Raw genomic sequence first — 24750 nt, forward strand, 5'->3', positions numbered from 1 at the left:
AAAATATATATATATGAATTTTGAAAGTGTATAAAGTTAAAATTGAGTTAAGAAATATTTAATTTTATTGAATAAAAATAATTTATATATAAATATAATACATATGAGATTGCAATAGTCCTTATACTAAGGAAGATATCGATGTGGTTTCATTATTCATCCGGTTGAAGACAATATTTATTTAAAAAATTTTAAAATATTTTTATTCAAATATATTTTATTATATTTTAAATGAAAAATTAAATTAATTTATATAAAATATATTATTTGAGATTTAATTTTTAAAATTTTATTAAAATATGTGATAACAACTTTTTCTATTAATATTAATTTATTTAATAATCAAAATAAAGGTTGATAATTAATAATTATTTATATAGAGAGTGGAAAATTGTTCTCATGATTTTTTTATATATTTTATTATATTTTAAATGAAAAATTAAATTAATTTATATAAAATATCTTATTTGAGATTTAATTTTTAAAATTTTATTAAAAATACGTGATAACAACTTTTTCTATTAATATTAATTTATTTAATAATCCAAATAAAGGTTGATAATTAATAATTATTTATATAGAGAGTGGAAAATTATTCTCATGATTTTTATTTTTTTTATTTTTTATTTTTTTATCTCCACTAAATCTAAAAATAAAAAAATAAAAAAGGCACCCACTTGGCCACTTCTCTCTCGGGCATCAAGAACCCTTTTCTGAAGTTGTCCTCCAACGAGAGAATCCCTAAAAAAAAGCCCTATTTTCCTCTGCTACTCTCAAATCTGAATCCTCGCAGGTACTAATCTAATCATGTTATTATTATTTTTTTTTTTGCAACCCCCGTTTGATTCCCAAGAAAATCCATCCCCCATTCTATTTCCGGGAAAATTCATCCTCGTTTGATTTCCGAGAAAATCCATTCAAAACCCCCAAAGAAAACCAAAAAAAATTGCTTTTCTTTTGCTCCTTGTGTTTTCTGGATCTGTTTTAGGGGTCTCTTTGCTGTTGTGCCATTGGATTTAAATTTCACGAACCCTAAATCCACGATTTTTGAGCCAGGCTGAAAAACACAACTGCGCGGGCTGGACTGGTAGGAAATATCGGGAAATTTTCCGATTTATCGGTGCTTCACCGATATTTCGCCGATATATCGGCGATTTTGCCCATTTTTGGCGATATTTCCGTGGATCGATAATCGGTGGCGATTATCGTTTCGGTGACGACCGATATCCGATATTTCCCGATTTTTCAATCCCTGGCTATATCAAATGTCCTGGTTGGTGCCCAGCTTGATCCATTGGAAAAGAAGGCTGGGTGATCGAGCGAGTGAGTCTCTGAATTTTTTTGGTTTTGTAGGCCTTCTGATGTGGACACTGAAGTGGCTGAAGAGAGAGGGCAATTTCGGAATGAAATAACACCTCACAGCAGAGTGCATGAAATCCCTAATTTTTTTGTCATCAGTGTACGTATTTTTTTTGTGCAAAGTTGGGTTTTAAAAATGTTATTATTTTGGGATGGGCAGCCCAAAGCATAACTTTCCCAATTTTTTTTCTGGGCCTGTCATCTGGAAAATGGGCCTCCTTATTCTACCTTATATACAATGGGCCGACTGCACTTGGTTCCTCCGATACCTCTTTTAGGGTTTGAGATTTCTCTTTCTACAGACACTTCCCTCCTGTTGAAAATGTGGAGATCTTCGACGCCATTAACGTCTCTCCAACTCCGCAGGCTTCTTCTTCGTTTCTCATCATCATCATCTTCTTCTTCTTCTTCTTCTTCTTCTTCTTTAGTACAGTCTTTCTCCCTAGATCCCTACTGTCTCTCTTCCCCACAACGCCACTTTGTCTCTCCTTCGTTTCCTCTCTCTAGGCGCTTCTCATCTCAACCAAACGACAGTGCCGATGATGATCACTCCCAAACCGCTCAATCTCTCTCCTCTGAACTCCTTAAGGATCCGGATTCAGAACCTGTTCCCATTATCCAAAGGCTCCAGCTCAGCTTTTCTCACATTACTCCCTCTCCTCCCCTTATCCTCCAAACACTCAATACTTCCCCTGATGCCGGCCGTACAGTTTTAGGGTTTTACAAATGGCTCTCCTCGAACCCAAATTTTGCTCATTCTGATGAAACAATCTCGTTCTTTGTCGATTATTTCGGTCGCCGGAATGATTTCAAGGCCATCCACGAGGTCCTAATGGATGGTCGCAACTTCGCCGGTGCTAAAACCCTAGAGTCGGCAATGGACCGGCTTGTCCGGGCGGGCCGGGCCACGCAGGTGGTTTCCTTCTTTGATCGAATGGAGGTGGATTATGGATTCCGGAGAGACCGAGAATCGCTGACAATGGTTGTTTCGAAGCTTTGCGAACAGGGATTTGCCAGTCATGCGGAGAAAATGGTGAAAAATGTGGCCGATGAGATTTTTCCTAATGAAGCGATCTGTGATTTGCTTATAAAGGGGTGGTGTGTTGATGGGAAGCTTGATGAAGCGAGGAGGTTGGCAGAGGAGATGTATAGAGGAGGGTTTGAAATTGGTACAATGGCCTATAATTCTATTCTGGATTGTATCTGTAAGCTTTGTAGGAAAAAGGATCCATTTCGTCTTGAATCCGAGGCAGAGAAGATTTTGGTGGACATGGATGTTGCTGGGGTTCCACGCAAGGTGGAAACTTTTAATGTTTTGATTACTAATTTATGTAAGATTAGGAAGACTGAGGATGCAATGAAGTTGTTTTATAGAATGGGTGAATGGGGATGTTACCCTAATGAAACCACATTTCTTGTTTTGACAAGGAGTTTATATCAGGCAGCAAGGGTAGGAGAGGGTGATGAGATGATTGATAGGATGAAATCTGCAGGGTTCGGGAATGCACTTGATAAGAAGGCATATTATGAGTTTATAAAAATTTTATGTGGAATTGAGAGGATCGATCATGCTATGAGTCTTTTTTCAAAGATGAAGGAGGATGGATGCAAGCCCGGGATCAAGACATATGATTTATTGATGGGGAAGTTGTGTGCTCATGGTCGCCTTGATAAAGCAAATGTGCTCTTCAATGAAGCAGTGAATAGAGGGGTACCCGTGGAACCCAAGGCCTATAAGTTGGATCCAAGATTTGTGAAGAAACCCACAGTGGCAAAGAAGGAGAAAAAACGAGAAACATTGCCTGAGAAAATGGCGCGGAAGAGGAGGCGCCTTAGAAAAATCAGACTCAGTTTTGTGAAGAAGCCTAAACGAATGCGGCGAGCTTTTTGATCTCATTAAAATTTTGCTTGGGCTATGTTGGAAGTTTCAAAGGGTATGAATTTATCATTGTGATCATTTATTTTTTATGCTTGTTGTTCTGATGCTACTGTTGGCAACACCTGAAATAAAACAGTGCTCAAAGTAGATTGATTTGACTCATAACATGGTTCATATAACATGAATATCAACATTGCTGTTCTAAGCAAGAACTCCAATGGCAGTGTATTATTCTTTGTTTCATTTTCTAGTTCCTTCTTCAAGTAGAAAACTTGCTGGAAGCTGTATTAGCTTCCGCCAGATTGTAGACAATGTAGAACTTCCTGAGATAGTATGGGTTGATGCCAAAAAAACAGATAATCAGTTGAGACAACTTCCTCTCAAGTTCTGATTTTTGTCTTCTGTATTTCAAATGCTTTATTTCCTTATTGGCCTCCCTATCATGTTTGCTTTACAAGAATAAGATCCCTTGTAGACTCAATTATGGATTTAACTGATAATGTTTTCTGTCTCCTATATGTTGTAAGTTCAATTGCTTTGTTTTTATTTTTTGGAATTTCAAACTGAAAAACCACTTCTGACCTTTTGGCATAAAAATATATGTGTCATCCATTTGAACACTAGGAGTAGAGATGATATAGTAAAAATTGATGGTCAAGAGATTCCCAAAAGCGATCATTTCCTTGATTGATGTACAATTTGGGCAACTAATGTACAATTTGGGTTTTTAGGCATCTTCTTTCCTTTTCTTCTTTCGCTTCTCACTTTGGGCAACTAATGTACAATTTGGGTTTTTAGGCATCCATGAAAGGCTAGGCCATAGTAAGAGGAGACATACTTGGAAAATCCCTTGGTGGTAATTCATCTTTGATGAAAGTTTTTTCCTGATTCAAAGTTTCTTTAAATTGTATTATCAATGGATTGTCAACCACCTTCATTTTTCGTGTGCATTGTTCTCAATTCAAAGGCCTGGCAATTGGTAAGGTGGGCTTTTGGGAGGATCTAGGTTTGAGTCCCAATGGGGGGCCGAAATGAAAAATAAGTGGAGGACTAATCAGAATCATTCTCTATGTGATTTTTGATATAATAAAAAGGTTTTAATTATAAAAATGAAAAAAAAAACATTTAAAGTAACTACCTTTATTGCATGATTTGAATACTATTATTATTATTATATAATATTAAAATCAATTTATTAAAAAAATGAATTTAACTTGATATGGAGCATTCAACTTTGAAGATGCTTAGTGAATTTTAACATCTATTCTTGAATTGGGTTTTGATCATCTCATTTGAAAACCAATTAATGTTTAATAAAAATCGATCAAACCTTTTATGGCATTTGATGTTACATCCCATGGACTTGTTTTAATAACCATCATTTGGGTGATTGTCAGGTTTAAGATCAACATTGTTGCACTTTAACAATCCCTTGCCCAGCATAACGCCCTCATGACTCAAACCTATGCCTCTTACCCATCATACTAGGATGTTGTTGAAGATGCCATGATCTTACTAGGCAATGCCAAAAAACAGGTTTTGATTGAATGACCTTTCCCTTGACCCACCACACAGCTTGAGGAGAAAACCCGTTTAGCTGACTTCTGTTTTTGGTCTGTCAATAGTGTTGCTATCAATAAAAAGGAGATAAGGTTGGTGAACCACTGGTTCTTCATGTGAATCTAAAGGCAAAAAATATATGTGCATGGAAAAAGGGGGCCATTAGCTCCGTCAAAGTCATTTTTGGTTCATAATCTTTTTGGGGACATTCTCCTCAACATTTAATGCTCTACCAGCAGAATGCATGTATAAATTACAACCCCAAGGACAGTAAAAATAAAAGTATACTCCCAAGGGAACACCATTTCCATTTCCCTCTTTGGTTCCAGATTCTGATATTGAGGTGGCAAATCCCTTTTTCAAATACCTAGAGAATTTCCTTCCAAAACCGAACTGACCTATCGGTTCCACAGGAAACAAAAGCAGCCTCTGTTGGTGAGTGCTCAAGCCAACGGGGCGCACCAATATGGTTGGAAGGCAACCTTGCCACTATCTCTGCCGTCAGAGCATCCCAGACAACAATCTGAAAACCATAATTACAAGTTATATCCAAATGAACAAAACTAACACGATGGGTATTGTTGACTGAGAAACTCAACTTACTTCATTGCTTTGTTCATCTATGGATAGTACAAATTCCTCTGTTTCATTGAAAACAGCCTGCAAAGAGTAGATTTAAGCATCTGATGATATGACCAAGATTCATTAAAATCTTAATTGCATAGTAGATGACACATTCAGTTTTCAAATTAAAGTGAAGTGTGTGGCTATATGCAAGGGAGGGGCTAAGGTTAAACAGCAAAGAGAAACCCAGATGTATAACATCTCTGTTATAACACACAACTAGTTTTATAACACTTGTTGCATTGGGCCTGCACTAGCAAATCATAAAATGGAAGTACTTGCAAGAGGCCATGCAGCGTCATCCAACATGCAAAGCCAATGGCAGAACGTTCTCATTCCCTTGGTCATGTAAAACCTCAGTCATGGATGCTTAATTTTTAGCAGTTAATAAATGAGGTTACATACATGCACAAGCAAACTTCCAATGCACAACACAAACTCTCCAAGAAGGCCTTGTCAGAAAGATACCTGACACCGTAGCTGTGTATGTGCAGCTCCAAGATATTGCTTGACCAACTTTCCAGAGCCGATTTCCCAAAGCTTCACAGAAGAATCCTTTCCACAAGAGAGAACAAACCTAGAAACAGCACATGAAAGTTGTAAATTCTATATTTTAGTCAACAAGTTTGGTCAAAGCAGATACTTCATTGAATTGAAAGCATAAAGCAGGGACAAATATTTACTTAAGAATTTAAGTTTTAATGCCTTTATATGTACTACCACAGACTAAAATACATCCCATTGACCATATTTTCAGTCCTTCATCTGATCCACGCACAAAGTAAATACACCTTGGCTATAAGAGAAAAGATTACTTGCTTGCTGCTGATAATGTTCAAATCAAAAGACAAGACTTGGAAAACATAACACAAATTAATTTGAAGCCACTGTTGACATCATGTCCCCTTATGTCAATTAGCATAATCATCAAATCAAACTCTTCCTTATTCCAAATCCAGCATATTTAGAGCTATATACATTCCATAAAAGCTCTTTCAGGCCATTTATTACTCATATATTAACCATAATCCATCAAACAGCATGCTTGCACTAGTACAATCCACATAAGAAAGTCACTTGACTACCTAAAATTATGATCTAATCAAGAGATCAAATGGCACCTGTTTAGATCTTATTGTTTTGGTCTCAATAACTTGATGGAACTAATATTTGGCCAACCCCACTGTTGAATTTTATAACTCTATGATGCCCGTCAAACATGTCAAACATGTCAAACATCAAGGTAAGTGAGTTTAGTAGTTGCCCAAACCATAAATTTATTACATTTTATTAGAAAATAAAATTATAAGCCTAATTTAGAGCACTGTCAGGATGGTGCAGCTCTTAAAGCTCAGATCAACTTGATATTTGGCATGCATGATGACAGGGATACCTAATAAAAAAAGAATTTGAAAACATAGATTCCAAAAAAATTATTGACAGGCGTAAAAAAAGACAGCATGTAGGATTTTTTTTTTTGATAGGTAAATTTTTTGTCCCCACTGGGACTTAAATCAGGACCCTCCCACAAACCCTCCCCAACCTTTTATCACTTCAGCCAGGCCTCAAGGGCACATATATATATATTCTGTAATCCCTACCTTTGATCCTTTGTAAAACTTGCACTGGTGGCCTCTGCTGTTCCATGTGCACCAACTATAGATCGCACACAATTTGCAGTCACTCCATCCCATAACCGAATAGCACCATCTTTGGAAGCTGTCACATACATGTCACCATTAGATGAATACCTCACCTGCAAGACCAAATAGATAGAAACAATTGCCTCCATGGCTTTAGATTCAACTGAAAAATATAAAGGAGTAGTACTTTAATCTGAAGGAGGGTGTTTGACTATACCTGATTTATGGATGCACTAATACCTAAATCTTGGACATTTGCTGATAGGTAACACTGAAAAGTGTTGACATCATACAAGTGTGCAACTGGATGATCAGTCCCTGTACATTTTTTCCCCTAACATCATAAGCAGCCAATTCACAGTAGGAAACACAGGCGCTGCTTGATAGGAATTCAAAAACAGTAAACTTTATTATCCATGTTATACTTGATGGAAGTCGGTGAACAAGGGAAAACAAAAGAAAATTTCTGTTTAAGGAAGAAAAAATGGAGCAAACAGAGAGTTAATTGTTTATCATCATAGTGATAAAGCAAATAAGTCAAAGCTTATGATCTGGCCCAAACCAGTCTCACAAAAGTTCCCCTTTGATAGGAGTAGTTTGTGGTGAACAGGCTCTAGTTTTCTAAGTTTCAAGCTTATCAATCATTATATCTTACTATTTAAGGAAATCTAGATATTGGTGCAAGTTGGTCAGGTTGGCCAAACCCAACTCAAGCCCAACTCGACCTCTAGGTAGTTCTAGACAATCATTTTTTATCAATTGTTTTGGACTTCGGTTGATTTTTTTCTAACCCAAAATAAATTCGGGTCAAGTTCAAGCCAATGCCTTGATCAACCAAGTTGAATCCCAACCCAATTGTTTCTTTTATTATTGTTGTTCTTTTCTTCTTCAAACCTTATATATTATTCTATACTTTATATACAATATATATATATATATATATATATATATATATATATATATATATATATTATGAATTTATGTAAATTTAATATGTATTTTTTTTAAAAAAAAAAAAGAAGAGGAAAAGCTCAAAACAGAACCTCTAACCCTCTCTTCCTAGTCTCCCACATGCATCCACCATTTCCACTGCACTCAAAACAGAACCCCTAACACTCTCTTCTTATCTCCTTACCTCCACCAATCTCTTCCTAGTTTCCCATATTCCTTCACCGCCTCCGCCACTCCACAACACCACTGCAAAAGCTCCTTAACCTCACAAGCTACAATCTTCTTGGAGCTTATACACCACAATCTCACCATTTCTTTTCTCCACATGAATCTCATCATTTTTGTTATTGTCATCTTGAGGGTGCTTCCTTCTTTCCTTTGTTTTCTAATTTGATGTTTCTGTACATGATTCATCCAGGGATCTGTTTCTCATCTGATTCCATCCGTTTTGTAATTTCCAGTAAAACAAGGAGCCAGCTGTTGCCTTAACAAAGGAAAAGGATTATATCATATTTTAATGATTTTATCTCTGAAATAACATTATCCATGCTTAATGCAATATGCATTTTCTTAGACCAAGTGTCTACATTTGACACCTTTAGCAGGCGGTCAACCTAACCCAACCTAGTTCATACCCACTTGATCCAATCAACTTGAGCAATGCCACACAAACTGAATTTGGAACTTTAGGTAATTTGAGTACATTGGGTTAAAAGTTTGGGTGGGTCAGGCTTTGTGTTGGAAAGTTTTAATCTCAGGTTGTGCTTACATTGAGAACTCAAACTGCTGATTTGCAGCTCTAAATCTAAAATCACTGCCCTGTAAAATGTACTGAAAAAGCTACTCCCTTGAGTATCCTTCATAACTTGAGAACAGACTTCACTTCCGCTTCCCCAAAATCACGGAGATACATAAAATGACTATTAACTGTGTCAACAATCAGGCCGGGTAGGTTTAAAGGCTTCTTGGACTTGGTTGTGATTTAGAAGGATTGTTTGATTTCATGTCAGGCTGAACTTTTCTAGCTTCCACTTACTACCTGTAACTATTACTTGTCTTTTTTATTATATTTTTGATGAACCTAGGTGAGGTAGGTTCATACCAACATGATGTTCTAAATACTAGCTTGGAGACACATGCATGTGTTGGCATATAATTCATCAAATTCTCAAATCTCAATTATCTAAATATCCAAAATTTTCCTTCGGGTAAGCAAGCTGGGACGTTTACTCCATTGGTTCCTAGTTAGGCCTATCTGGAAATTTTCCTTTCTTTTCCTCAGTCAAACATAAGTTTTAAGGATATAGTCCCCACCAGCAATGCTACAACAATATGCGAAATGGAATATTAGTAAAACCAGGAGAAGAAGCAAGAGTCTAGGGAAGAAAAATGATGAACAGAAGACACCTAAAAGTGACAGTTCCATCTTGGATTGATTATTTGTAAGGAAGTGGACATGGAGAAAGAGAATGCAAATAAAATTACAACTCGTTGAATGAAGTGGAGAAGAGCATCTATAGTATAATATGACAGGAAAATACTGACTGACTTGAAGGAAACATTTTATCACACAGCTTAAGACCAGCTCTTAACTTAAAGGAGAAAGAACAGCCATTGACTTTAGGGAAAAGTTTGACAAACACAGCTACTAGACCAGCCATATTTACGGCATAGAATGTTGGACAATCAAGAAACAAATTAACAAAACCAGGGGATTTGGAAATGATTATTAGATGGATGAATGACAATATACAAAATGAAAATCTGAAATCAGTATATTCACCAAGAAGTTAGAGGTGGCACCAAAGGATAACAATATGACAGGAAGTTGTTTAAGACAGTTCAGCCATGGGCAACGAAGATTTAGAAATGCGACAGTATGGATGAGTGATTTGGTTCATACAGGAGCCAAAAGGATGATAGACCAAAAGATGATGTGGGCAAAGAAATTTAGAAGCAACAAGATTACCAAGGATGCAATTGGACATATAGCGCTAGGGCCCATTTGGGATCATTTTAAGCCCCCCTCAAAAACTCTTTTTGTAACACTTTTTTACTACTAATCTACTTGGTAAAGTAAATAAAAAGTTATTAGAAGAGAATCAGACCCACTTTAGTAGCATTTCCTAGAAGTAGATCAAAGGGAGATTTTACAAAAATAAGTATTATATTTTTAAATAATTTCCTTTCACAATTTCTTTACAATTTTTTTTCCTCTCTTATCCTCTTCTACTCCAAAACCTCATTTACTGAGAGATTTATATTTTATATCACAGATTGTAAATTTAAAATAAAAAACTATTATTATAAATATGTTATTTGAATTTAGTAAGAAGAGAAAAATAAGAGTATTTTTAAATAAAATAAAAATATAAATACTACTAATTGATTTTTAAATAATACAACAATTTATTTAATTAAAGGTTGATCTTCATGTGAAAATGAAAGAAATTGTTTAAATTTTTAGCCCACCTATTTTTGTTAGCACACATATTCACAACAATTTAGCTATCTGGTTTATCAAACACTTAAATGTTACTTTTGAAAGTCAAGACACTTTTGAAACCATAGTTTGCCAAACGCTCAATTGCATTTCAACCTAGCTGATTTTTCTTTCAGCATAGCTAAAAGGTGATTTTCCTAAAAGTTGCAACAATACAAAATCAGCCTTAGATTGAATTGGATGATTAAAAGAATTCTCATTTAACTGGAACAAAAAATGATGGGGATAAAAAATTGAGTACTGAAAAAATATAAATCAAGCACTTTAAAAAGTTCTAAAAAAGTTTTTTAGTCCCAAACACTGCTCAATGAATGTTAAAAACATAACTCTTATGAGATAGTGCAGAAATTTCTATGAAATCTCCAAATATAGCTCACAATTAGTTAGCCTTTTAGTATAGATGTGTGATAAGCCTAATACAAGTTGAAGTTCCAAGTGAATAGCATGATGATTGAAAGTTTAATTTCTTTGAACAAGCATGTGTGTGTATTATCCACACAATTGTCAGGTATTTAGATAAAACAATAAACAAATATCCAATTCAAATAGGTACCACTAATCTTAAAAATTGATAAATGTAAAGAAAGTTTTACCTGCCAAAAGAAAATCCCCAGAAGGATGAAAAGATACAGACCGCACATTGTGAGTATCCTGAATCATTAAAGACAAAATTTGTAGAAAGGATGTAATATGGGTGAATCATGCATTCCATTGTTAAGGTCAAGAACCATGATTGAATATGATAAGAAGACAAGAAAACCTGGATAACCCTGAATGCCCTCTTTGCTACTGTTTTTGAAAAATCAAAGAACCTGAAAAGTGCAAACGAAAACATTATATAAAAGATGCAAATCCAATCATCTTTCAAAGCATTCGGCCAATACTAGTACAAATCGGCCGAGTTATATCCGTCTCAACCATAGCCATGACGAGTTTGATACATGAGTTGGTATCATGCGATTTAGCAATAACTCAGTTCCAACTCAAATATGAATCACTTGACTCGCCAACTCATGGGATGATTTGGAATCATAACACCATGACTTGAATCTATTGAAAATGGAAGCAAAAAAATAAATAATGTCTAAATATTTTAGAGATTCCCCTCATCAATTAAGAAAAGATGCCTTAATACTAGAGTAAGAACAAAAAATTCAAACTGATTTTTTTTTCAAACAGTTTTACTTACTTTTTTTTTTTTTTTTGATCGGTAAAAGAGATTCTATTAAAGAAAGAAAGAGACACCAAGAAGGCGACTCAAGAATTACAAACCTATACACCCTCCTTCAAGAAAATGCTAAAAGAACACAAGGCCCCAAAATACAACCCTAATTAGAGCCCATCCAATCTATGAAATTAGCTATAGTTAGAGGGCAATCAACTATGAACAATTTTGTTTCAGCCCAAAGAGAAAGAATAAAAGAGTATTTCAATCTTTGAATTGACAATATATCATCCTTGAAAGCCAAGCAATTCCTCGCCTTCCAAACCATCCAAAAAATGTGCAGAGGAGCCGCTCTCCATACCTTCTTACGCTTTTTGCCCACAAAAGAACCATGCCAGCTTAGAAGTGTTTCTTTAACAGAAGAAGGCAACACCCAAGAAACCCCAAAAACAGTGAAAAGAAGATCCCATAAAACCTTTGTTCTTGAACAATGAAGAAGGAGATGGTCTATGGTCTCCTCATTCTCAAGACACAAAAAACATCTATTTGCCAAAGCCCATCCTCTTTTCTGCACCTTGTCCAAAGTTAGTGCTTTGCCCCACGTAGCCTCCCATGCAAAAAAACTCATTTTGGGTTGCACATTCTCATTCCAAATAAGGCTTGAAGGAAACCGAGCCGAACCCCCCGCTTCAAGGGCCAAGTATAGAGAGTTAACCGAGAATTTACCACTCTTAGTTTCATTCCAAGATACCCTGTCCTCCACCTCCTCAATAATACTATGACGATGTAACCGCTCCATGAAACTTGACGCTTCCTCTACCTCCCAATCATTGAAAGCTCTTAGAAAGCATGGATTCCAACCCCCCCTTCCCCCTCCGCCAAGGAATCCCAAACATCTACCACACTTTCTTCCTTCTCAACAGTCAGAGCAAATAGAGACGGGAAGGACGAACACAAAGGAGAATCCCCACACCACTTATCCCTCCAAAACCTCACCCTCCTTCCATTACCAACAATGAAGGCCAACCTATTGCTCACTAATTCCCAATCCATCCTTATCCCTTTCCACAACCCTAAGCCATGAGCCTCTCTCACTTCCCGAGTGGACCAACCCCCTCTCTCTTCTCCATATTTCCCTCTAATCACTTGATTCCATAGAGCTTCTCTCTCATTAGCAAACCGCCAATTCCATTTAGCAAGAAGGGCCTTGTTGAGAATATATAGGTTTTTTTACCCCTAAGCCCCCTTTCTTCTTACTCAAGCACACCACCTCCCATCTCACTAGATGAGGCTTTCGCTCCAAATTACCCCCACCCTAAAGGAAGTCCCTTTGAATCTTTTCTAGTCTCCGTCTGACTACACTTGGTAGGCACAACAAAGACATAAGATAGATTGGTAAGTTCGATAACGTGCTTCGAATTAAAGTCGCCCTCCCTCCTTTGGATAAGTATTGCCTCTTCCACATTCCTAGCCTCTTACGAAAGCGATCTTCCACTCCATCCCAAACTGATGTTGATTTGAAAGAAGCCCCCAAGGGCATCCCCAAATATGTGGACGGCAAACTACCCACTTTGCACCCAAACTCCCAAGCAAGGTCATCCATATTCTCTACCCTTCCTACAGGAATGAGTTCACTTTTTTCCAAACAGTTTTACTTACTAATCACCATCTTATCATTTTCATTTTTTATTTTCACAATATACCAATGATCAAAAATTGATAATAGGCATAAAAATGAGTATTGTAATGTTTTAAACTTTTTTAATTCTTTACACTATCATAAATCAATTCAAATGTATGCTTTTATAACTATTTAGATAATGCTAAACGTGATAAATATTTATTTATTAATTTATTGAGTTCATCTAATTATAGTTATTTCTCTAAAAATTTTTCATTAAATTTTTAGAATTTTTTGAGCTTTTTAATTAGCATATCATGCATATCATCTAATATCGATTTGAGGTACCGAGATCAATGTGCCTTGGGACTTGCCAATTCAATAACCAATACCATAAATATGAGCCATGAATCCAATCCCATTTTATTACTAGAGGAATATTTTTTATTTTTTATTTTGATAAGTAAATAAGATTTCATATATAAAAGAGACGCTAAAAAAACGACTCAAAGTATACAATACCTATACACCCGCCTTCAACAAGGCCAAAAAACAAAGATAACCCAACACCACAAACCTACTTAGAACCCAACCAATCAATAAAATTAGCTATAGTTAGAGGGCAATCATCTATGAACAACTTAGTCTCAGACCAAAAAGTAAGAATAAAAGAGTGTTTCAGTCTCTGAATTGACAACGAATCATCCTTGAAAGCCAATCTATTCCTCGCCTTCCAAACAGTCCAGAAAATGTGAAGAGGAACAGCTCTCCACGCCTTCTTGCGTTTTTTGCCCAGGAAAAAACCATTCCAACTTAAAAGGGTCTCTCTAACTGAAGAAGGCAAGACCCAAGACACCCCAAATAAAGTAAAAAGTAGATCCCATAACACCCTTGTTCTTGAACAATGAAGGAGAAGATGGTTTATGTTCTCCTCTTTCTCAAGACACATAAAACATCTATTTGCCAAAGCCCGTCCTCTTTTCTGGACCATATCCAAGGTTAAGGCTTTGCCCCACGTAGCCTCCCATGCAAAGAAACTAATCCTGGGCTGCACATTCACATTCCAAATATAGCTTGAAGGAAACAAAGATGAACCACCCGCTTCAAGGGCTACATAGAGAGACTTGACCGAGAATTTACCACTCTTAGTTTCAGTCCAGGACACCATATCCTCCACATCCTCAATAACTCTCTTACCCTGTAGCCTCTCCAAAAATCTTTCCGCCTCCTCTACCTCCCAATCATTGAACGCTTTTAAAAAACAGGGGTTCCAATCCCCCCAACCCCCCTCAACCAAGGGGTCCCAAATATCTGCCACCCACGCTTTCTTCTCAATAGTCAAAGCAAAAAGAGAAGGAAAGGACATACACAGAGGAGAATCCCCACACCATCTATCCTTCCAAAAACTCACCCTTCTCCCATATAGATCTAATTTTCAAGGATTATATATAATTTTCAAGGATTTAACATATAGATCTAAAAGAAGACTGAAAAAAGGAAAAGGAACTACGGTCTAAAATTTGCATTATAAAAATGTAGAATTTAACAAGGAATAAAAATAACAATATACAAGATAATGAAGAAAGGAAGTGAATGAAATAAGTACAATAATATTGTAAACATCATACTTTATGGTGTGATCCTTGGCCCCAGATATCAGTACAGTACTTTGAGGATGGAAATCCAGATCATTGATTGGCTGCAGTTCTATCAGTAAAGCATTAGACAAGAAACAGAAATCCAGATCATGAATAAAAGGCATAATGGTTATAACTTATAACTAAATTTCAAGCCAAAGACAACAAAAAGTTTGATGGAGTTTAGCACTCTTGGAGACATCATATATATAGGTATTTCAATATGCATGAAATATTTTAAGTTTCTAAGATAGCTATAGTTATTAAAGCACCAGCAACTCCTAAACTGAACAGTTTTTAAGTGAAACATATCCATTGATCAATTTACTTGAACTAAAGCCAAAAATGCAATCTGAAAACATGCACATGCACTCACACACACACACACAAGAGTTGAAAGAGGGAGAGGGAGAGAGGAACTTTTGAGAAAATAAGGTTGCCCCATTTTGAACTAAAGCCAAAAATACAATCTAAACACACACACACACACATAGACAAGGATAAAGAGAGAGGGGGGAGACACACAGACAGAGAGAAAGAGAGGAGTGGCAAGGTTAAAAGTATCAACCAAGACCAGTGTGACTTGGACAAGTCGTATCTGCCTCGGTCAAACCCATTATGATATGGATATCCAAGTTCAGTATTTTGATTAACAATGAAATGACTCAGTCTACTTCAGAGATGATTTGGTGGTCACAGACAAGCATCAGAGATGACTTATACTTGAAAATGAAATGCTACATCTCTGGTTCTCTGATGCTATTTGTTGGTTTAAACATCACCTAGAGCCTAGATGTCCAGGTCTGCAAGTAAAATCAGCATAGGCAGTTGAGTTGTTGGTGCATCATGTTAGTGGTGTGGGTCAATACAAATGAGGAGGAGCCTGGAACTTGGAAAGAAGGGAAAATGTTAGTTGAGTTGGAGTTCCAGGCAGTTGAGTTGTTGGCGCATCATGATAGTGGTGTGGGTCAATGCAAATGAGGAGGAGCCTGGAACTTGGAAAGAAGGGAAAATATTTGATTTAGAAATGGAGTTTAGTTTTTTGGATCAGGAAAGGTACTTTTATTCAACCCAGTTGCAGAGAATGTGTGAGGCAGAAATGGGTAACAGGTCTTGGGTTGTTATGGTTTGGTAATTATGTTAATTCAAATAAAAGTAAAATTAATAAGTTTTTATTTTCTTATTTTAAGTGGAAAAATGAAGTTAATTCTTTTTTAAACATTATATTACTTTAAAATGGTTGCATTTTTAAAATTGGACAAATATTCCAAAAAGTTTAAAATACTTATTTTCAAACAAACTCGTTATAAAAAAATAATTTTTCTTTAGCAAGTTACAGTTTCTAATGTCAAAATATTGTATTAGATATAAAAATAGGCATGATAATGTTTTAATAGGAAATGGATACTAATATTGGGCTAGTGGTTGAGGGTTAGCTAATTAGTATAGTTAAATGGATCATGTTCAACTTAAAGAAAATTGACTAATTATAAAAATTAAAATGTCATAATTTTAATTTAATTACATTTTACATAAAATCAGTTGTAATTTATTTAATACAATTACAATTTATTTAATACAATTACATAAGGGATGCAAATTTAATTTTTTTATTTTTAGGATAAAACAATACTAAGAAATTAACAATTACTTGTATCAACATTATATCAAAAGGTCATAATTAATTTCTAAAAATTATAATTAATTAAATTTAACATGAAGTTATGAAATAAAAGAATTTACAATATTAAATAATGATTTGAACACATACTTTTATGAGTGTTTAAGCAATATTAAATCCGATAAAAGTTAAATTTATTAATCTTTTAGTCTATTTAATTGTTTTTTTTTCCGATAATTTAAAAAAAAATATGAGCTTCTATAGTAGTATATATTGCATATAACCAATATCGATCCAAGACACCGAGACTAATGTGTTTCAAGACCACCTTAGTCAACAACCAATATTGTGACTTTGAACCATGGGGGAGGACAAAGAGGGGGGGGGGAGGAGAGAGGTTGTTGAGAAAATAAGATAACCACATTTTGAACTAAACCCAAAAAAGCAATTTGAAAACATGCGCACGCGCACAGCCACAGGGGAGGGGGCACACAAAGAGAGAGAGAGATGCTTTTAACAAAATAAGGTTATCACAATCAAGACATCAATATATGAGCTTAGATTTGAGCAAAACTCTAATAGAATGTTTTCCAATTCTTTAGTGGAAATTTCTAAAAAAACTAAGTGCATAGAACCTTCAGTTTTGGTTTCCACTTTGACAACCATAATAACCTTTACATTTAAAAACACTCATTCAATTAGTTTAATATTCACATTAAGGAACTTGGGTTGTTTCCAGATGCAACCAAACCAATCCATAAAGTTGCAAACAAATGTTTTAAAAGGCTAAAGCTGTTCTTGAGGCGTTTTGCCCAAATGAGGGAAAGTGTAGGCCTCAAAGTTGGATGCCTGAACAAAGTAAGGCTTAAGCCTCAACCCTCCTGCGCCAGGGCTAAGGTCTTTGGGCTACCTCTTACCTTGAGGGCATGAAGCTTAAGTCTCAATTCCCTAGTACTAAGGTTATAGTCTCCAAGCTACCTTCTCTAACCTTAAGGCTAGCACTAGGACGTGAGATTTAAACATTTAGTGAAACACTCTTGTAGAAACAACTTAAGATCCAAAATTTTGATGTCACCATGATTAAGGGTCCCTTGGGATAGCTTTTAACCTTTGAGGCTAGCATCAGGATGAGAGATTTAAACACTTAGTGAAACACTCTTGTAGAAACAACTTAAGAGCCAAAATTTTGATGTCACCATGATTAAGGGTCTCTTGGGATAGATTTTAACCTTTGCTTCTAATTATAGAAAAGCTAGAAGCAAAAGTAACTATTTCTACTACACGATTAGTTTTAAATTTAGGAACTATGCCTTAAAAATATTTTTATAAAATAAGGATAATTTTAGCATTCTTAAATAAAAATATATTTCAGGCCAAGGATCTCTCTGGTTTTTGTCAAAACATTGATAAATTACGTTGGTAATGTGGTGCTCACATTTCAGAATTCAAACATCCTTAAAGGTTGCTTGAATGCTACTTTTTTACATTCAAGAAATTCTCCCAAACAGGGCTTAAATCTTAAACTGGTAGGTGAACCAAGATCCACGACAATTCCCCTGTAGTTACAAGAAACTCAGCATAATAATTTTTAGGTCAGCTTCAGCTTAGATAAATATTTTTATGGTAAGGGATTGGTAATTGTGATTGCCCATCATGAACACCAATTCAGGATGTTAAGATTACCTGTATATGGTCATAAAATGTTCGTATGACAGGTCGCACTGGACCATCCCTTGTATTGGCATCTGGCAACATCATTTGCTTAATTTTTGAAATCTGAAGAAGAGAATAGTGGTTTAAAACTCAGATATAGTCAAGTTTGAATGGAAACTAAGCACATAATCATACCTCAAAAAGCTTAATTGACATGTCTGCACTCCCAGTTGCCACAAACCTCCCGTCAAGACTAAACCTTGCACATCTAGCTAAGTTCTACAAAATTTTATTAACAAGCCAAGAAGCAAGCAATTAGCATTCTAATGCAGAGAAAGCATATGATGTAAGAATATTTTCTATACATGAGTACCTTGTGCTCTGAAACATGCCGAGTCTCATGCTTTGGAAAACTCTTTGATGAGCCTTTTGTATCATGCACAGCACTGGTTAGGCAAAAGAAACGCATTAGCAACTTCATTTTAGGATTTCCATAATCAGATATTGCAGTTGACCTTTATCATATTTGGGAATATGGGTGGCCCATATTTCCTAATGCAAATAAGTTAACTCAAGCATAGCAACCACAAAACATGAGATAATGACGTGGACCCTGGAATTATGACCCAAAAAGGAAAAATATGAAAAATGCAACTTGGGAATACAATTTGAAGACAATTAACAAACTGCAAGTGGGAGGACATCTTTAGTGAGAAAATATGCAGAAATGAATAGCAAGCAGTAAGGGAACATATAGAGAATCGAGATGTTAACAGATTTTGCAAAACATTGGAGAACCAACTTCTAGGAAGTTTCATCAACTTGTCCAAAATTACATATCACACACACACACACACACACACACACACAGAGTGCCATTATGAGGGCAAACCCTAGTACAAAGGAAGTATACAAGGATACAACAAAAAGAAAGAGTGGAACAAGTGTACAAGGTTAGCCCTACACACAACTCTCAATGAACTCAAGAAAAGACAAGCTCCCCCAAAGATGAACAATAGACATCTTTGCCCCTTCATAACTCCTCTTATCATGCTCCTCACAGCAACACCAAAAAAGACTTCAGTAGTGCCATCTCCACACTTTCCTTTGCGCTTTTTCAAGCACAACTACCATTTCCACAAGCTAAAGCATCCTCCCGCAGAAGGAAAGAAAAAACATAAAAAAAAAACCACTATCTGCTAAAAATAGACAATAGCGAAGCCTACAAAAACTCAACAATGTTGTAATGAAGGAGCTATGAATTGCAGGTATGCCAGGTAACAGCAACAATTTCACCATAGTTATTCCTTTTACACAAGAGAGAAGCAATGGAGAGAATCTCCAACCACAACAAAACACATTTCCCAAGCAAGAAACCCCATCTTACACAAGCGATCATAGCCCTTAACCACCAACAATGTGAAGAATTGAAGATAGAATAGATGTTTAGGGAGAGCGCTTTTGAAAAAGATTCTCTAAGAAGCACCACTTTGTAAACACCTTCCAATGAAAAGAATCCTCCCCATCCTTCCTAAAACTAATTGTGAATGAAGGCTAGTGTTTTAAAAGGTTATTGAGGCTTATGCCTTGAGGCCACCCTCAATGGGAGGCTCTCCAAATTAGCCTTGAAGCTACAACCTTAGTCAGGGCAATTAAGGCTTAAGCCTCACCTTGTTGAGGCTTAAGCATCAAATATTCAAAGGATTTTAATAGATTTTGGACCTTTGTGTGCTTTTGGACATATATATTTTATAGGAGGTTTAATCCTTATTATTCAAGAGTTTTAATGGTTTTATGCTTTTGTGGACTATTGGTATAAATTAAGTTTTGGCTTAGGTCTAGGCTTGAGTTAAAACCTTTTACAAAATAAGGGTTTAGTTAACTTCCAATTAACCCTTTAAAGATAAGGGAAAAGGAATGATTTAATAGAAGAAATAGGAAAATTGTTGGCTACTCTAGTGGTTGAGCTCATATATAATCATTATCTTATTATTAATGGATGAGGAAAAATATCACTGCAATTGATGGATGAAGAAAAAGAATGGGTGGACATTAATAATAATGGGGAGAATGATAAAGCAATAGAATATGATTATGATTCCTTGGAGAATTGGTACTTCAATATAGAGGTTTGAAGGGTATGGAGATGAAGGAAGGCCTCAGGGGTGAAAGAAGATGGTTTGCTGTGGAATCCAAATCTTTTGAGCTTTTGGTTGACGATGTAGGAGGGAAGTTGAGAGGGTGCATTTGGGAGAGATGCAGAGGGCTACCTTCCTGGATCAGAGTTGGGGATGCAAGCCTTAGTAGTTTGTTGGATGGAGTTGAGACTTGCTGTAGAAAGAGCGACGATAGAAGTTGGTCCCTCGTTTGAGAGGAGGGGGGAAGGAAGTATAGGCTGGAGCGTCGCTCAAACGAGGTGGGAAGATTTCTTCTTTGCTCTGTTCGTGATCTAGAGGCAAAAAGATTTTGTCTAATTTTTCCAGAAGGGAAGGGGTTGATTGGAAGCTGGAATATCTTGGCAGAGAAGTTGAGAGAGACTGGGGTCGTTCCCTCTGGAGGCTTAAAGGATTCTCAATCCCTTGAGGTGTTTAGGAAGGAAAAGGAGTTGGAACTAAGGACTTTTGCGGATGTTGCAAAATCGAAAACGGGTAGGTTAGGAGACAAAGTCTGGTTGGAGTTGGGGAAGAGGGAGATGCAAGGAAGATTGGAACAGTTGGATTGCTATTTGGTGGGCTGGTGGGGAAACTTCTCAATCCCTTTCCCTAAGTTGGATTTTCTAAAGAGTTGGGCTTATCACAATTGGCTCCTCAAAGGGAGTTTGAACATAGCTGTGTTGGGAAGAGGACTTCTGCTATTTGAGTTTGAGTTGTTAAGTGAGGCTAAACGAGTCCTAGCTAGAAGCAAGAGGAGAGTTAAGGAGAACGTTTTATTTTTGGAAAAATGGAACCCGGAGGTGGGGTGCTTTTGTAATGGAGCCATCGCTAACGAGGCTTGGGTGAGGGTGGTGGGTCTCCCTCTTCGTCTTTGGAGCTGCGAGGTGTTTAAATTGATAAGAGATGGTTGTGGATGTTTCATTGCAGTGGATGAGAATACGGCTTCACAGAGTTGCAATGGGCTAGAATTTTGGTGAAGTTGGTTGGTAGGGATTTACCTAGCTCTATTCAAATTGTGGTTGGGTCGGGGAGTTTCTCCATTTAACTGTGGTGTCAGTGGGAAGATATCTTGGGGTGGGTGTTTTAGCGGACGAAGATGAAGTTGGGGAAAGACCACACGCTGTGTACAGTGGAAGCTTGCTGGAAAGGGAGTTTCAGTTCAAGGTGCAGGTTGGGGTACAAGACATTTCATCCTTTGGAAGCTTTTCAAAGAGTGTAGCAGACTTTTCTTTTGCATCCTCTGCAGGGGGGACCGTCAATGGCACTGAGGTAGTTGTTGGGGAAGGAAGCCTAGTGAATAGGGGTCAAGGAGTAGGGGGTGTCAACAGACTAGGTGGGCAATTTATTAGGCTTGAGGAGCTTAAAAGTGGGTCTGTTCAATTGGACCAGAACAGAATTGGGCCTGGGGAGGTTAGAAGTGGGCCTATTCACGTTGAAGCCTAACCGCAAGGGGTGGAATCTCTTTTAAAAAGAGGCTGGGAGGAAAGTGAGAGAGGCCCTTCCTTCTTAAGGGCTCTTTAGTAGGTTGCGGTCACTTCTTAAACCCAGAATTTTTCTATGACAACCCTCGTGTGGAGTTTGATAAAGAAGTGACATCAGAATTATATTCTTGTATAGATAGATTAGTTTTTGACATTGATGTGCAAGATAAGATCATTCGTGAGTTGTTGACTTATAAGAATGCAGAAGGTCTCTTCGGTATTCCAATAGCCATTAGATCAAGGAAGACGCTAGCTCTAGGTATAAACTATAAAGTACTTTAAGAAAGTTTATATTTCTAAATAAGATGTTAAATTACTTATTTTGTTAGCTATTAGATCAAATATTACTTGCTAGTCTACTAATTTTTAGTTTACATTTGAAACATTATAGCTGAATGGTGGAAACTATATGGCAACACAACCCCAAATTTACGACAACTAGCCATAAAGATTCTTAGCTTGACTTGTAGTGCATCGGGTTATGAATGTAATTGGAGTGTGTTTGAGCACGTAAGTATTTAATACTTTGTTGATTATATAATATGTAAATTTATAAAATTAGAAATTTTATTAGTTAAGTAACTTAAGTTGTTATAACTAATGTAGCTTGTGGTAACATTTACTAATAAATGTTTACAGATTCATACCAATAAGAGGAACAAACTAGAGCAAAAACGGCTAAATGACTTGGTGTTTGTTAAATACAATCAAGCTCTTAAAGCACAATATGATAGATGCAACGTCATTGACCCCATCTCATTAGTAGATATTGATGAAAGTAATGAGTGGTTGATTGGAAAAATAAGTGAAGAAGACACCACCATTCATGCGGAGGATGACTTGGTTTTTGAGGATGATAGCTTGACATGGGGTGTAGTGGCAAGTGCATCAGGTGTTGGAGATGCAAATATTTCCACTAGACTTCGACCAAGATCAAAGACAAGTTTAAAGGGGGATTTAGTGGCTGCTACTTCACAACCTGATTTTGAAGAGAAAGAAAGCAATTTAGAGGACATTGAAGAGGATGATACTGAGATGGAGGGATACCAATCTAGTCTTGATGGAAGTGATGACAATTTTAATTTCAATGATGACTACAACGATAATGCTTAAAGCTTCTTTAGGACGTTCATTATCTTTTTGTTTCTTATTTTTATTTTTAGATGTTTGGAACATTAGAATATGCATATGGACATGATGAATTTATCTAAATAGTATGGATTTTCTTATGATTTGTGGTATTATATTTAACACTTTGAATGATTATTACTATTTTCTTAATTTTATAAGGCATCATAGGGGATGAAAATTTAGTAGTATTGAATATTGAAGAATATTTATATTGGTTGAGTATAGAATAGGTAAAATGGTAAATATATATACTATTTTATTGTCTTATTATAGTTAGGTGATCGCCTTAATTTTCGCCTTTCGCCTCAGGCTAAAAGGGGTCCTATCGCCTTGGCATCGCCTTTTGCCTTTGACAACACTGGTTAGAAACATCCCAACCTTTCCAAAATCGCTTCCAAATGTCACACCCTATTGGACCATCTCCCTTCCAATACCCCAACCTCTTCCTTAATCATGCTCCTGAATTCATTTGATATCATTGGTCTGAATTCATTTAATATTATACCAATATTGTAACATTCTAACTACATGTAATGTAACAATATTAATCAACATCCTTAATTTTTAGCAACAAATTTTGTCCAACAAAGCACTTGAAAGAAAAATCAAAACATGAAGCACTAAAAACAAAGGCACGTAAATTACAAAGAAAGCAACATTAAGAAACTACTTGCCCAAAATCAACGGCCACAGTTCGAGGAGCTGGGATTGAACCATATGTCACAGGCATGACCGCACCTGAATCAAGAAATGCAGCGGAAGGAACCCCTCCTTTTAACATCTCATCTTTCTCCACTGCAAGACCCTGTTAACATCTTAGACCAGAAAAATTCTCCTTTTTCCAACTCAACAATCCAATTTCAACAAAAGCCCTAAGAATCCAAATTCAAACCTTAGCAACCAAATCAATAAGCTTATAGGGAGGAGTATCCACATTCAACGACGTCATTGTCGCCGAAGCAACCGCACTTGCAGCCTACAAAAAACACGATTCTTGAATTTCACAGTTCCAATATTCGAAGTTCAAATTATTCATCCACAAATAAATTTGAACGTTCTTATCTAGTCCGAACGAACCAAACAATTCACTTAATTACTTTCCCGGAAACCAGAAATTAGATTCATTTCCCTCAAGGTTCTCCCAACCAAACGGAGCACCAGGAGAAAATTTCCACACCCTATTAGGTAGCCGAGAAAGCAAAAGAATAAACTAGGGCTCTAATTCTGCTTAACTACGGCAAGCACTGTATGAAACCTTAGAGCTTAGAAAAGGAAACTATACTAATTTGTTAGCTGAGATTTTCTCCAAAAACAAACAGTGAACCTGAGTGAGATTGTAGTCGCGAAGATAGGCAACGATTAAGGCATTGATCTGGCGATAGAGCTTTCCCTCTTGCAGTGTCTGCTCCAAGTTTGGCTCCATTTTCCTTTGCAATTCATCCATCTGGGAATCGCTGAGGTGGGAGGGAAAGACAGAGAGAGGGAGGAAATTTGGGCTTGGATCTGTTCGAAATTCTTCAATCTTTGCGAGTTGAGCGAAGCGTGGCCTATTGAAGCCCGGATGAACTTGGGCCTTGGTTCCGGTTCAATGACGCAAATAACTTTTTCTTGAAATGAAGTTAAAATATCATTTAAAAAAATATTAAATATGAAATATTTTTCTCATACAAGTTAAAAAAAAAAAAAAAAAATTGTGATAACTCTTTTGTCTTCATTTTTTGTTAGATTTTTTTTAAATAAATAAATAAATAAAGCAAATGTATTTAATT

The 24750-nt window shown here is 36.3% G+C and overlaps 2 protein-coding genes across 3 annotated transcripts; one reads left to right on the forward strand and one right to left on the reverse strand.

The window, feature by feature from the left end:
- Nucleotides 1-735: 735 nt before the first annotated feature.
- On the forward strand, nucleotides 736-3622 carry LOC117904982 (pentatricopeptide repeat-containing protein PNM1, mitochondrial). Its single transcript, XM_034817828.1, has 2 exons — nucleotides 736-793; nucleotides 1354-3622. Exon 2 carries the CDS (start codon nucleotides 1598-1600, stop codon nucleotides 3248-3250), a length of 1653 nt encoding a protein of 550 aa, XP_034673719.1. The 5' UTR covers nucleotides 736-793; nucleotides 1354-1597; the 3' UTR covers nucleotides 3251-3622.
- Nucleotides 3623-4936: 1314 nt separating this feature from the next.
- On the reverse strand, nucleotides 4937-24484 carry LOC117905031 (cleavage stimulation factor subunit 50). Of its 2 annotated transcripts, XM_034817891.1 has the most exons (14): nucleotides 24306-24484; nucleotides 23874-23957; nucleotides 23656-23786; nucleotides 18590-18662; nucleotides 18412-18495; nucleotides 18247-18339; nucleotides 14934-15004; nucleotides 11280-11331; nucleotides 11113-11170; nucleotides 7283-7383; nucleotides 7024-7178; nucleotides 5891-5999; nucleotides 5402-5458; nucleotides 4937-5321 (listed from the first exon to the last, which is right to left on the reverse strand). In XM_034817891.1, exons 1-14 carry the CDS (start codon nucleotides 24423-24425, stop codon nucleotides 5166-5168), a joined length of 1344 nt encoding a protein of 447 aa, XP_034673782.1. In that variant the 5' UTR covers nucleotides 24426-24484; the 3' UTR covers nucleotides 4937-5165. The 2 variants fall into 2 exon arrangements, with proteins under 2 accessions (XP_034673782.1, XP_034673783.1); XM_034817892.1 differs by lacking the exon at nucleotides 24306-24484 and having other exon boundaries at nucleotides 23656-23776; nucleotides 23874-23960.
- Nucleotides 24485-24750: the final 266 nt, after the last annotated feature.

The sequence above is a fragment of the Vitis riparia genome, chromosome 17 (genome assembly GCF_004353265.1).
Source record: "Vitis riparia cultivar Riparia Gloire de Montpellier isolate 1030 chromosome 17, EGFV_Vit.rip_1.0, whole genome shotgun sequence".
In the NCBI taxonomy this organism is placed as follows: Eukaryota; Viridiplantae; Streptophyta; class Magnoliopsida; order Vitales; family Vitaceae; genus Vitis; species Vitis riparia.

Coding starts and splice junctions, on each gene's coding strand:
- LOC117904982 (XM_034817828.1), top strand. CDS start 1,598: ATGGGCCGACTGCACTTGGTTCCTCCGATACCTCTTTTAGGGTTTGAG.
- LOC117905031 (XM_034817891.1), bottom strand. CDS start 24,425: ATGGATGAATTGCAAAGGAAAATGGAGCCAAACTTGGAGCAGACACTG. Junction 18,663..23,655: donor ACTGTGGCCGTTGATTTTGG/GCAAGTAGTTTC, acceptor TTGCCTAACCAG/TGCTGTGCATGATACAAAAG. Junction 5,322..5,401: donor TAGATGAACAAAGCAATGAA/GTAAGTTGAGTT, acceptor TATGGTTTTCAG/ATTGTTGTCTGGGATGCTCT.